General features: G+C 36.3%; 1 protein-coding gene across 1 annotated transcript in view; it reads right to left on the reverse strand.

Annotated features, from left to right (window-relative positions):
- Nucleotides 1–1,486: 1,486 nt before the first annotated feature.
- The window catches only part of AKAP6 (A kinase (PRKA) anchor protein 6), a gene marked incomplete at its 5' end in the record, with an annotated part of 51,321 nt that continues 37,435 nt past the window's right edge, over nt 1,487–15,372 (reverse strand). Inside the window, 3 exons of the mRNA XM_009574547.1 lie at nt 1,487–2,016; nt 7,146–7,440; nt 7,555–10,621. Of these exons, the coding sequence (XP_009572842.1) occupies nt 7,187–7,440; nt 7,555–10,621 (3,321 nt within the window). The remainder of the gene's footprint in view (nt 2,017–7,145; nt 7,441–7,554; nt 10,622–15,372) is intronic.

The following is a 15,372-nucleotide window of genomic DNA, read 5'->3' on the forward strand; positions in this document are numbered from 1 at the left end:
AAAAAAATTAAAATATATTGAAGTGATCTTTGGCTATATAGTTATACATTTCAGGTAATTATAAGTTAACCTGTTAGATTTGTACATGATACAAGATATGCAAGAGCAGAAAATGTTACGGATTCAAAAGGCTCTCTTAAAAATTGCTTCTTATTATTTACACTTTTCTTTAAGCTAAGAGTTGTTTCTGCTGCCCTACCCACCTCATAGCCTACCCAAGGCCACGCAGTGGAAATTTAAATTGAGAGATAAATAATTTGTCTCTTGCAGTAATAGGAAGCTCTTAATAATTTGGAAAACACGAGGGTTTTTTTAAATACCTGTGCCTTCAGTGTTGTATGAATAGGTCAGCTGGTCAGTATAGTTCCTCTAAGCTACTAGCTAAGCTTGTCAAACTGATGCGCATTTTTTAAAGGAAGAAGAATGTTGAAGCTTTTTGTAAAAACATTTATATATTTGGAAAAATAATGACAAAAGTTGGTATGGGAGAGCATTGCTTGCCTTTCAACTTTCCTGACATCCCTTCCCAATAGTGTTTTTAGGACATGAATGCCATGTTTGCAGAGATAGGTTATAAAGCTGTCTGGCTTGTTTTGGCCACCCAGTATAGTTTTAGCACAAGATAAAAACATTTAAAATGTATAGTCTAAGTCATTGAAACAGCCAACTGTAAAAGTATCTATATAAATATATATAATGCTTATTCAATATAAATATGTAAATGAATGAAATTTTAAGAATCAGACAACAAACTGTTAATGATAAACAAATAAAAGATCTGCTATAAAAGTGTGTTTGATCATTGCCACCCCTGCAGTTGGCAGTGTACTAGTTTAAACTACTAAATATTTGTGTCTCCTTGTTTGGTCCAAAAGACCTACAGAATCTTTAATGAAAAGGTTCTTTACCTCTGAGCCAGGTAATACAAATCTTCACCAGCTATGGAATCACATATCTCTAGGGAATATTTGCAAACAAAAACATATTCTTCTGTACTTTGATAAAGCATTCTGTTCTTGGAACGCAGGTAAAACAGATCACCAGTTCTGCTTTTTTTCCCCAATAAACTATGTTTATTATGCCAGTTCTAATTACCATGCAATCTAATGGTTTTAAGGCTTATATTTTCCACATCACTGGACATCACAAACATGAAAGCATTTTATACTGTCATTATACATCAATGTTTGCACTTGGTTATACATATATACAGAAATTATTCACACATCTTAACCTTGCTATTTCCTCCTTTCAAACCAACATAATTTTACTGTGAAAGCAGCTTTTTAATAAATGGTATAAGAAATACAGCAAGGCACACATTTTTTAAAAACTTTTTTTCTCATTACCACCTCAAGAAGCATAAAAAACCAAAACGTTGTACTTAATTCAGTAGAATGTCAACGGTTCTTAATATACAACACCATGTAGTTGTTTCTTGAAGTGTTGCATAGATTAAATTTTAAAATTAAATAAATAAAATGCCATTTATTTTAATTGCTTAATTTTTAGATGTATCGAATCAGGAGGGCTAATGACTTCTTTTTGCTGCAATCCAACAAAATTGTCACTTTAAAAGTAAAATAGTTTGAATAAACTTATGCATTATACACATAAATATTAAATTTGATACATAAAATAGAAGAGTACTGACAGGTACAGTTCTGAAAAGATGAACCAGACTGATCGTGAATTCTGTGGAACTTCAAAACTTTAAAGAACAGAACCAGTGATAAGTAGTACAGGAGCATCCAATTTAGGAAGGGGAGGTCATTAGAGGTAGCTTGGGAGAGGAATCCCTATGAAAGCAAATGGCTTTGCTACAACACAAAATGATCACTGAAATAGGACTAGCATATGCAATATGCAGCCTGATCACAAAGCCAACATGGAAAATCACATTTGGAAAGAAAATTTATCTTGGGAGTCAGTGTAATGAAAGGCAGTGATACAATGGAATTGGAGGTCATCCCAGGGTTTACAGGATGAACCTGCACCTGAATTGCAGCCAAGTTTCTAAAAGGAAACAAAAAAGTAACAGTAGGTTACAGAAAATGAAGTTTTATTTGCAAAACATAGTTCTTCCATAGATAGTCATTAAATGATCACGTGCCAGAGCCTTTAGTGCAGAAGCATACAGTAGGCAAATAATGACTTTTAACAGCCTGAGGTACAAGTTAGTGTAAAAAATTGTATTGATGTAGAAAACTCATTGATTTTTGTAAGGACTTTGTTTCTAAAGAAACAAGGGAAGTCATCAAATCTGACCTTTTCCCTGGATCCTGTCCTCATCCTTACCTGCGAACTTACCTTCAGCACACTCAAAAGTGCACCGATCAATGAAAACATAGGAATTTTCAAAAGCCAAGCAACAAAAAGATCTACCCTACACTTATTTTAATATTTAGGTAAACATATGGAATGATGTTTCAATGGAGAGGAAGAGAGGATTGTCACAGAAGTGGTCCATGAATAGAATCGTCAGTGTCATCACTGTATTTTTAAATTGTAAATAGCTATTTAGACACTTCTAGTACCTGCAATGAGTTAATTTTTCATACCATAGAGTTATCCAGCTCAGAGTTTAGGGTTAAACTATTCATCAAAGAGCAAAGGCTTATGATGAGGATTATGAAGAAATAACTGTCAGAATACAGCTCAAAGATTAGTGCAAAGTACATCTCTTAGGCATTTCCTAGGAGGCACTCCAGACATGCATTATGTGCCTTCCAAATTAAGCAGGAATATCTGGATCTATCCAGTTACCTTCTCCTTTGATCTTATTTGCTGTAACTGACCCCCCCTGCATTTATAGAAGAAATATACTTACATGAAAATAGTGAAAAGCTCAACAGTTTGTTTAGAAATTAATGAAGAACTGATCTGAATAAAGGGGAAGATTGTATCAAAAGGTTTCTACAACTCTGGCATGAGTTTCACATATCTATAGTAAGAAAAATCTCACTGATGGATTATGTCAGGTTTTTCAAAAATTATGTAATTCACAGACAATACAAGATTATCTGTTTATTGTATATATTTTTTTTTTAAAGTCAGCTACTGTAAGGAGCTAAAAAGTCAGACTGTTTTAAACCCTATAAAGAAACATTATAGTATCTACCTCCCTATAAAAACCTCTAGGAAAAAAATGGTAAGCAAAGATTTAGACTATTCTTGTAGTTCCAGTCTCTAAAAGTAAATTATTACATATTAACTGTTGTGTAAACCTGTATATTATTTTTCTCCTGTAATGAATAATTAACTAACAGTCCTTTGCATTTATGCATCATCTTTTATCTGTGGATCTCAAAACACTTTTCAGTGAATAAATCATGCTTCACAGGTCCCATTGATCATTATTCTCATTATTTTGTTGCTAAAGAAATTGAGGCAAGGAAGGAATAAGTCATACAAAAAAATCTATTGCTGAGCAGGAAATAACAGTCAGTCCTTCTGAGTACCAGTCCTGAGTTTCTCCTGGCTATAGTAAGTGGTAGGATATTCTGGTTAACATTGCAGCACTGTCAGATAAAACCAATTTAGTTTTCTTAAGCCCAAGTAAAATATTTTTTTCCCTAAATTAAGTTAAAACTTAAGTTTAAATTACAAATTCTGCACAAAAGGAAGGAAGTAGCTTTTGGACTTACTTGTAAGAACTAACAGATTACACACAGAATTCTAATGTATCCTCTAAAAAAGACTTTGGACATATCACATAAACCTCCTTAATGTATTGATCTCTATGCATATTGAATATGTGACTAAAAATTCCCATCTTATTGGTGAGTCATGGGTCACGGTGACAGCAGAAGATCGCATGATCTCATATACAGAAAAATAGTTCTTTCAAGCTGTCCCCTACTTGAGAAATAAAATCAGCATAGCTTTATGAGCACCTCTGTTGAAGAACTCCGTGTTGGCTCATACGAGAGACTAGTCAGTGCTGACAAAGATATTTTTAAACCTGCTTATAGAATTGTTATTATTTTCCCACAACAGTCATTTTTTTGTAGCACACTGCTAAATAACAGGATTGCAACATTTGGCAAAAATCTTTTCTTCACTATTACTTTTATTGTCCCGTACAGCCAAGGTAAATACTAAACCAGTACCTAAATACTAAAACTATGCCTTTTTCAGCTTTGAATTCTCAGTATGCTTTTAAGGTACACATATACTATAGATTATTTTTCTCTAAGTATTGCAGCTACACATGGAATTACACATTTAAATGAGCTTACAGCACAGGTGCTACAGGAAAAATAATGGTGTTTGCCATTTATCTTTCAAATTAAATAATGTGTTTTTAAATAGTAACTTTTTTCATAATACACTTATGGGAACAACATTTATCTGTCACATTTTAAAAGATGTATTAGTAATAAATGTAAATTACCTTTGGAAAATCAGTAATTAGCCTCATCAAAAAATAAACAATCTGCCACCAAAAAGATAATCTTTAGCATAGTTAAGTATAATAACTGTTATTTGAATAAGTTAACAAATTAGGATAGATTGCTTCTGTAATTCATTCCCCATAGCATGAGCGATGAAGTTAAAGCACCAAGCTTGTGAATGGGGGAAGGGAGCTCAGACTTTACTGAAACCAAATCTAGCAGCTCATATTTTCATTTTTTGATGTGCCAGAGATAAACTATATGTATCCTAGAGCTTTACTACTGGGAATAATACAGTACATAATTTCCATGGAAGCAATGCTATATGTATCAGTTAAGAGCCAGTATATCTTCCTAAATGTAAAAAGTGGGATGTAGTCTGAAGGGCTTTGTTACCTCAAAAATATTTGTCAACCCCTGGGCAAAAATTAAAACTGTAACATAACCTTATTAAGTTCTTGCATACAGACTCTGCATTACATTTTATTGCATTGTGGGGCATTTATTAATATCTCCATCTTCTATGTCCAATCTTAGTCCTTACACCAACTGCATATTGTCATATCCCAGCCTTACGAAAAACACAGCTGGCTACCATGTAAGTAACTATGAAGTTCTGAAGAGTGAGGGAAAGTTTATATGGTATTTTGAGATCCTCAGAGGAAAAGCACTAATGAATTGAAAAGACATGTTATTATCTTCATCAGTGAAAGAATGAGAACAAGAATAAAATCACACTCACTATTTTAAGTATTCTTCCTCAAATTAATATTATAAAAATGAGTGAAAAAATTAAGAAAACTAATAAAACAGTAATTTAGGAAAAGCTTATGTTTACATAATTATCACTTATCAACCTCAGACTTTTGTCATCATCTCAATTTCCAGATAGAGACTTCCATATACACATAATCCTTTTAGTGTAATTCTACGATATATAGTATCATCTATGAGTTTTGTAATTCCCAGTTGATTTCCATTGCTTCTCCAGTTGTTTGGACGTGTCCAAGTATTAACCTAATTGGCAATCAACAGGTCATGATAGCCTATTTCAAAGCCATTCAAGAAATATCCTCTTTCTATATTGGTTCCAAGATAATGCATTATTCAAATAGATATGTTGTCGAAAGAGATAGTGGCAAGCTGTAGACTATTGCTGTCATAACCTAGAGACTGCTTAGACATATTTATACATATGTGAAGGTGTGAATGCTGGGTAAACTACCGATATGTGCAAAAGAAAAGCCCAAAGCATAATAATATAATGTAGCAAAATCAGGAAATACAGAAGTTAGATATCTAATAGCAGCAAAGCAATCTATTTTGTATAAATAGGCCCAGATCCTCTGCTACAGCTACATAGTTTGCAATAGGAGAGTACTAGTGGTTTTCATGGGCAGTGATGAATAATAGCCTTTTCTCCTAGCAACATCATGGACCCTCAGCATAACTTAGGTTGGAAGGAAACTTGAACGTCATCTGGTCCAACCTCCTGCTCGAAGGAAGGCTATTTTCAAAGGTAGATCAGATTATTCAGGGCCACGTCCACTTGAATTTTGAAAATCTCCAAGGATGGAGATTCCAGGACTTCCTGGGGAAACCTGGTCCCGTGCTTAGCCTTGTGTTTTATTGGAAATTCCCTTGCTACAGCTTCTGGCAAGCAGCGGCATTTAGAATTGGAGTGGCATTTGGAGTTGCCATGCTGGCTCTGTTCTACTGGAGGAATGTTTCCAAAGACTAATGGCATTCTATACAGCTGTGCTGTTTAGGTCACCAAACAACTAGTGAGACTCAAAGCAGCAGTGCTGGGATCTGATCCAGAAGTTGCTTTGTAGATGTTCTTTTGTTGTTAAATGTGCAGTTATTGTTAGACATTTATGTGAGGTCAGATACTCCAGATCTGAACCACTTTCAAACTTTGGAAGAGATCAGAGACACTTTTTCATCTTAGGTTCCACCATCTTACTTATGTTTCAAAATGCTTACCACAAAATAGAACCGAAGCTTCCAGTACTGCTGTGTGGCTATCAGTTTCCATCTGCTTTGGTATTCAGGTCTTTATTCTACATTACCCTCACATTATACTCTTTAATGATGTTGCAAAGATTTCTTATTTTGGTAACCTCAGCTTTTGGCCTAACACTGTGTTGTAATAATTCTGTTCTTAATAATGGCTTACTGAACTTAAATCATGGTAAACTGACATCAAGAGATGACTTATTATCCCTCTACTTATTCTCCAGTCTGCTAAGCCATTCTTCATGGCTTTTCTGGAAATATCATAGAACTCCAACTCACTAGTGACCCAAAAGTCTTGTAAAACCGGAAGTTCAGCTTCATCAACTGCTTTTGAACACCTCATAAGGCCAGCTGACTGTGGAGAAGGGGAGTAATGGGTAGAGGTGGTTTCTGGTTCCACAGCTCTGTTGAGGAGGGAAGAGGAGGCTGATATAGAGATGTTACATTTGAAGGATTCCCAGGTTCTGCAAGATAGCAGATTTGTTCCAGAAGGGAGCAGCTCCAGTCAGTGCAAAGCCAAAGGGCAAGAAGCAGTTAGTATTCACTGCATTGTTGACCAGTGGCATGTAAATTTGGATTATAGTGTAATCAAAACAAATGATATAGCACTATCATAAAACAGAAGCACTGGATGGTGATTCATCTCCTTTCATTGTACAAAAATGTAAAAAACAAAAAAAGGCAAAAAAATGTAAAAAAAAAAGAATGTGCAACTTGTAGAGTACATACCTGTTTTTAGGATAATGTACGTGCCTGGAGAGGGTTACATTCTATCTGTGCATATTTATATGTCTTTCCTTATGAAGATTCAGGAGATTTTCTTCACAAGTAAGAGTTTTACTGTTCTGATGCAAAATATCCTTTTTCTGTGAATGGCCAGGCTTTAATTGAAACTCTATAGCTGAAGCCTCTTCAGAAGCAGCAACACATCCTTTGGGCTCTTCAGTTCCAGGTGATTTTCCTGTACTACTCTTTTTAGTGCTAAGCTCTGGACAATTCTCTTCCAAACCTTCAGTTTGCCCATCTGAAATCAGCAAATCATCATCAGCATTTTTCAAATTGTTTGATGCACTTTGTTTGTTAGGATTGGGGATGTTTATATCATTGTCATCATCACATAAGAAAGGTAACTCCCTACCTTCAGATAAGGTTTTAACTTCTTCTAATGACTCTAGAGTCACTTCACCTAGTGTCTCTGGAGATGTTTCAGAAATAGTGTTAGAAATAGGTTGCTGCTGCTCAACTCGTGCTTCAGGAGTACCATTAGAAATGGATTGCTGCTGCTCAACTCGTTCTTCCTCAGGACAGGCTTCAAAAAAGCATTCAATATTTTCTCTCTCATCTGTGAAGTCCAGTGGCACAGGAGTGCTGCTCTTTTCCTCTATGTATTTGACTACCTCTCCACAGTCACTATCATGAGAAGAAAGTGAAAGATAAGAATAGAAGTCCCCTTTTCTTAGCTGAATGGGTCTGTGAGAGTGTTCTAACACTTTTTCCTTGATCTGTGTTAATGAAGCTGGAACAGATGACTCACATTCAGGTTGTGATTTACTTTTCAAAGCTGTTGATGCCATGTCTATTATCTCCCTCACAAAATTGTGTACTGAGCCGTCTTCCATGTTTCTTTTATCAAAAGCAGCAGATTCACAGTTACAGCATGAATCAAGACCATTGGCTGAGGAGTTGCATTCTGCTTCATTGGATTTCAAGGCTGTACAGCAATCAGTAGATTTTTCAGTAATGCTCATTCTATGATGCTGACCGTTAGGTAAGGATGTTTGTAAAGCTGTATCTTGTATGTCTACACAATTAAGTTCTGAGGAAGATTCAAGACAAGGCTTTTTAGCAGGAGAGGAAGCAACAGAGTGACGATCAGGCTGAAGATGACTTTGACATTCTTTTGGAGGGTTTCTGGATCCATCTGATGACAGAACAGTCTCCTTGGCATCCATATGTGAATCATCTGAACTGTCTGTAAATGCTTCACAGACACAACATTCACTTTCAACTTCTCTGACATCAAGCGATGCATGAGTTTTGGGAGTTGCTGATGTTCTAACAAGACCTTCCTTTTGACTGCCAAGAGTATTTTCAACATTGCCATTCTCCATATCATCCACAAGCTGATCCTTCACAGCCTGAGAGGTATCTTTCATCAGGTGACTCTTTGTCCCTTTTTCACGATCATGTGGTACATTCTTACTATTGCCATTATTTTCTGATATTTTCTGTACTGAGCCATTCAATAGTGTTTCAATGCTTAATGTATCTGTGGCTTTCGATGTGTCATTACTAACTTCTTTACTGCGCTGAATTTCATCACTAAGGTTACTTTTTCTCTTCTCCCTTGTCAAAGAAAATTTTGGTCTAATCCAAGTTTGGAGTTCATTTTTTATATAATCAAGTCCTGAAATTAAATTGCATTCTTCGTAAATATCCTCATCAGTTGCTATACTGGAGTCATCATCTTCATCTTTGATACCTAGCTCCTCCTCAGTTAAGGTAAGGGTGGAACTTGAAAGCAAATCACTGTCATCTTCATCATCAGTACAAGCAGAAGTGCAGGAGACATTAACAATCATGCTGACATTGACATCGCTCTCATCAGCTACAGATCTATTAAGGTGTTTTCTAAATGATGCATTTGAATCTGGTATTTTATTTCTGTGCAGTACAATGTCTTCAGAGCAGAGAGAAAGATCCTCACTGCTGCTGAGTTCAGTGAGAGAAGCTGCTGAGTCTTCGTTGATTGAGGATGCAATATCTAAAGACAGCTGTCCAGTAAAAGACATTTTTTGAGAGCTACTTTGGAGTGTTATATCAGAGATGCTGCGCTTTATCTTTTGATCTAAAGGACTCTGGATATTCTCTAAGCGATTCAAAAGATCTAATGTCCTTTTGCTGAGCTCTCCAACAGAATCACTGCTTGCACTTATGTCTCCTGAGCCATGATGACTAAAAAGATCTTCATTGCTTTTGTAGGAAGTCAGCCAGCTCTCCAAAGAGGTGCTTCGCTGAAGACCGTCTCCACTTTTAAAAATACCTGAGCTGAACAAATCACCTACTACAGAGAGAGATTCTAATGAAGAACTACGAGATAAAGTTGAAACCTGTCTTGTATTCTCTGTAACAGTTAATTTTCTTACAGTTTCTGCAGATTTACAGGAATTGGGATCTGATTCGCCAGGGATACTTGCCAGAGTATGGTCATGAATAAACCCATCTGATTGTGACTCTCCAGGCTTATGTTCAGATTTACCAGGTATTTTATCAAAACAAAACCCATGAAACAAACTGCCCCCTGTATGTGTTTTTTCAATTTGCGATTGTTTCATTATCACTGGTAATTTGAATTTGGAGCCTTGAAGATATGAGTAATCATAAAATGTAAACACGTCATGTCTTCCTTGCAATTCTTCTAGATGAACAGAGTTACACATGGTAATGCTGTCCAAATCCTCATCATTTTCACTTCCACAACATGCAGAAGGTGCCGAGTGGAAGTTGTCTGAGAGACTAGCATGGTCTTCTTCATCTTGCTTTATTTTTTGTTTTATTACATTGACTATATCATCCACTTGAGTTTCTGCATGCCCAATTTCAGGATTACTCTGAGTGCTTTCAATATCATTTAACAAAAAAATTTCTGAATTATTTGTAGTTTCTGTATCACATTCACTCACTATCCCACTCTCACTCTCAGAATGCCTGCTTATGTTTCCACTCTGATACATATAGTTATATGGTTTTGCCAATGTGGTCCCCCCTATTAAGTCTGGCAGGGATTTGGTAGATGAAAATGACGAGTCTTTACTAAGACTTTTGTTTAAAATGTTAGACTGTGTTACATTGGAGAGTTTGGATGTTTTTTTCAAAAAAGGCATGTGTTTTTTTTCTGATAATTCAATATTATGAAGACTATAGACCTGATAGATGTGAGGATTTGGAGGGGAAGTAATGCTGGGACAATAAAGAGGACTTCCACGATCACTGATACTTTCGTCTTCATTCACATCGTTATCACCACATTCTCCTGAAGCAGGTTTCTGGCTTAGAGCATCCTTCTTGAGTTCCTGATCAGGATCACTTAAGTCTTCATGAATACTGATCAGCTTATTACTTATGTCAGTTTCGTCCCATTCTAGTGCATCTTCACTTGGACCATTTAGATCCATCAAACTGGGATCAATAACGCTCAGAGGCTCCTGTAAAAAAGAAGTCAAAGATTAAAAATATTTACAGCTGCACTTTCAATGTGCTTCCACTGAAATCATATAAGTAAATTAATGGGAGTAAAGTGCATTTTTGGAACAATGATCACTAATAGGCTTTTAATTTTGTTACATTTTGTGTACCATTAAAATGATCAATTAAAATGAAACCTATTAAATTTTGCATGATTTCTTAGTCTTCTTGGGGTTTTCTTTTCTTATTTGCTGTCAAAATGTAATACAGACATTTGACTTTTCCTTAATAGAGATTAATTGTGGTTAGTTATTTTATATGTAACAAGTTTTAACCATTCTGCAGAATCACATAGGAGTGTGTTAGTAAAAAACATGCGATTAGCGCTTTATTATGTTGGATTTATGTGAATCTCTCTTAGCCTGCTTAAGTTTAAAAGAGTTAAGATATAAAGGATTTATTAGAGGATTTTTGAAATGTTTAGAACAAACTTTTGTGTTGTCAGCCTTAAAACAACAGATCTAATGCACTGGAAATCACAAGACTTGATGAATTTTTATTAGGATTTCTATTTATTCTTTACTTGATAATAAAGGCAGTACTAATGACCAGTAAGTAAGACTAATGAATGTTAATATCTTCACCTGTAAGAACAATCAATCAGTCTAATCAAACACTACATGAATTTCAAATATTGTCTGTGCTGACACCTTTATCTGGGAAAGGGCTGATAAATAATTGAGCTAAACTTAGTTTGCTTTTTTAAAGACTTTTGTAACTTTCCAGTAATATTTGCTATTATGACTCAGAACATATAGCATCAAGAATTGTTCCTTCTAGAAACACACATGGGAGAGGAAGAACACCTTGACAACTTTTCTCACTCAAATATGATGTGTCAAGTGGCCAACAGTACAGACTCACCTTAAACCCCTCAAAATGAGACAAAAGTGGTCCCTGATTTTGGGGCTGGTTCTCTGAGCACAAATTAATTTTACTTTATTTTTCTATTTATTGAGAGGCCTCCATTTTAGGGAAGACTTTGCTTATACAATAAGTCCTGTAATAGAACTGTTAACTAATGTAGAATTGTTTAGTTTAAATAATCTTAACAGCTGAACAATGATCACTGTATCCAGAAAACCAAGCACTTTTCCCAAAAAAGCTTTCAACTATGATCTCTTGCTTTCTCGAGCTTTCTTGGAGCAAGTTTTGTTTTTCAGTACAGCATTGATCACACGCCAAACAGCAATCTAAACCACAACAAACTTACAAAGTTACGGAAATACAAGGAGATAAAATGACACTGTAGTCCAATGAAGTGCAGTTGTACACAACTTAGTTACTGACAGATTCATCAAGACTCAGCCAAGGTTAATCGTGAAGGGGAAGGCACATATCTCTTACTGCGATTCTCAGCTGGGAACTCTTTTTGAAGTAGAAACTAAAGCTGCTCAGCCCTTTTGTGAGAAATCATGGGATGTTCTCCAACAGCTCAATAGTTAGGGCACTGATTTTGGGCATGGGACACTTTGTCAGACTGAGCATAAGAGACATGAACCAGGTTCCCATTCTCTCAGGAGAAGTCCTACCTACACACTGTTCTGAAAAGAAACCTGCTTCTCCTGTTTCATTTTGCATAAAACAATTAAATATTAATTGGGTCATAGATAGACGAGGAGAATTTTATTCTGCAGTGCAGTGTTCAGCACATTTGATTGGCAAGAGGCATAGATAGGTCCAAATCCCTGCTCCAGTGTGTATTTAATTATGGATATAGGTGGCACTGTTTCTGTGCAAGACACAAGGCTATCCCATCCCAGTATGTCCAGTAGACCAATGGCTAAAATACTCAACTGACGTAAGGAAGAATTATTTTCTCCAAATTGGGCAGAGTAGCCATCCACGATCCAGCAGGGTGATATGATTATTAATATATTTGATAAACCAAGTCATTCTCCATGTAAGATGTCCTCACGCTTCATTGGGCTTAGTTGTAAGGTAGGTCCCTGAGTACTGCAGCTGTGTTACGATATCGCAAATAATCATGGGCAGAAATACTGGGCCAAAGAATTTTTTCCTCCTTGGCAGGTTAGGAGCTTTTGGGATTTTGAGAATCTGTCGTGTCTAACGTTGAAGGCTAGAGTCTCTTTGTGGATCTACCTACCCCAAAGCTTTTATGGAGTAAATTTGGTAGAGTCCTTTTTTTTTTTTCTTGTGCATATTGGCTAGTGATAGCTTAAATGTTAGATTTCCATGAAAACACCCATTTGCTAGACAACTAAGACTATCAGAGCAGTTCTGTACATTGTGGAGTTCAGAAATCCATATTTGGATTTGCCAGTTTGCCATGTTTTCGTAAGGGCTCCTGGTTGGTACTTAGTTGGACCCAGTTTCCCACCTGTAGCCGACCCTGCAAGTAAAAACTGGTGCAAGAGAATGACAATAATTAAATTAAGTTAGTTTAAAAACCTGTTAGATTAAACAAGAAATCAGCTACTCATTTTCTCTGTGGCATGTTTTACGACTCTGTCGTACTTAGCATTAGGAAGCCATTGCTGCGAAAAGCTTCCTAAGCTGCACAATTTTACTGTTCTAAGCTTCTGCCAGCTGCAAAAAGAAATTCCTGAAGGCAGGAAATCAGCAGCAGGTTCCAAGGATTTTATGTTCCATAGAATCTGATTTTGTTTCTCAAAACCAAAACATTTGGTCCTTATTGGTCAGGAAGATAACCTTCCCCCTGTAAATCAGCACTTGGCTGCCTTGTTTGTTCTGCAAGTCAGATGGACTAAAACAATAAAACATGCAGAGTTGTGACCTCAGCCCATTCATCTTCACTGAGTGCTCCTTACTTCAAAGCCTATTTTTTATTCTTCAAATGCAGATGCTTTTCTGAGACCTGGTATATACTCAGAAGTTTTGCAGGCATAGATATGACGGTAAGGGTTTTGATAATTTTTTTTTTCTGCTGATTGTCACAGCTATACTTCCAAAGGCTCTTAAAGTGTAGATATGGTCATGTTACCAGCATAGCTTTCTCTGTCCAAGGAACCAACTGAATTGATATTAGTGAATTACCACTTTTCTTACAAGCATCATCTCCCTTGAAGAAAGCTACCAGTACAACTTTAGTGGTTATCAGCTACATTGGCAGCCCTTACCAAGTACAGACCAAGTTTTAACTTTGAAACAAACCACTCAGCTGAAGTCACAAACATTTTGTATTTGGCATTTTCAGCAGGGGTATATATTTTCCCTTTCTTTGTTACAAAATTTAGCAAGCTGCTCAAACAAGGAAGAGACTTTAGACATTGAGGTAGTTGTTGGAGGGAGCAGCACCATACAGACTCTTGAATAAACCTCTGGAGTGAAGAATGGAAGGTGGTGTCACTCCAGCCTATGTTTGCACTGACTGCAGTTGCAAGGTAAAACCCAGGAATCTCTGAGGACTGTTTTTATTATGTCAGATGTCTCCTTATCAGGCTGCTCAGTGCATAGGTAGGGTGCTGGAGGATTAGAATCATCATGATAGTAATAGATTATTAGGTCTTGCCAAGAGAACATTTAAAATTCCCCAAACTGATCCTTTACTTGGTGTTATACAGAGGATGGGACGTACAACACCGTAAGTGTCAGCTGGTGTCACAGCTAAATTCTGATTGCTCACTTTACTGGGAAAAAATGCTATTGTTTCTTCTGTCTCTCTTGTTTTTCACTCCAAAGAACTGTATAGTATTGCACAATACATCTTTTACACAAAGCAGACAAATCTTCTATTGTCATTTCCAATTGGGAAAACTTTACTAGTGTGAGAGCTGCACCATGTTTTTTATCTCATTTCAGTTAATGATGAATGTGGCTTTCCTACAGAGTTTGCACTTACACACTCCAGAAGATGCTCCACCTAGCCTGGTTCAAAGTATCACTCCTCGAACCACAAATACCCAACAAGAAAGGGTTCTGTCACAGACAGACATGATGATCTCCACATCAATTAAAGAGAAGCTTTGAGTGTGCTACAGAGCTTCAGATTCCAGCGGGGTGAGCCCCGTATGCTCACTCTTAAGTCCTGGCCTTGCTGAAGTCTGTGACAAAACATGCTGCAAAGGTACCATTCTGTCTGGCAAAAATTCTTTGGATACCAGCTGGTGTAACTGATTGCACCATATTTCCTGGAGTTTAGAAACTTGTTTTTTCTATGTGCAAGAGTGTGTGTGAATAAATACACACACGCATATATACATGCGTATATGTGTGTGTATATGTCATCTTTCTAAAAATGGGTATCTTTAAAGTAGGTCAGAGTGACTTTATTGTTATAAAGTCACTAAGTACCACTACGTCTAGAGTAGATCTCAATGGTCACATGGTTCAAGCAAAAGAAGGTAAATAGTTTTGACCAAGCAAGTAAAAAATAACAATGCAATACGAACAAAAAGGAGCACAATATTATGCATATTCCTATTTTTAAAATATTACCACTAGATAAACAACACTTAGGAAGCATTTGCTGTTGCATGAAAATTTTCTAATATAATTAAGCCAAGAATCAATTATATTACAGCCTCAGAAGAGTGAAAGTTTGAATTAATTCTAATGTATTTGAAAGTGCTGCTTTAAGGAGTTTGGCTATTCCTAATCTGGACCCTAACCATTTTGCTCACAACAGTATTCCCATTTCAGCGGGATAACTCATGTGAGCAAAGTTAGGTGTGCACTTAAATGCTTGTAGGGTTGGTGTTTAATGGTTAAACAGTTAATCTGCTGAAAA

The sequence above is a fragment of the Fulmarus glacialis genome, unplaced genomic scaffold (genome assembly GCF_000690835.1).
Source record: "Fulmarus glacialis isolate BGI_N327 unplaced genomic scaffold, ASM69083v1 scaffold45293, whole genome shotgun sequence".
Taxonomy (NCBI): domain Eukaryota; kingdom Metazoa; phylum Chordata; class Aves; order Procellariiformes; family Procellariidae; genus Fulmarus; species Fulmarus glacialis.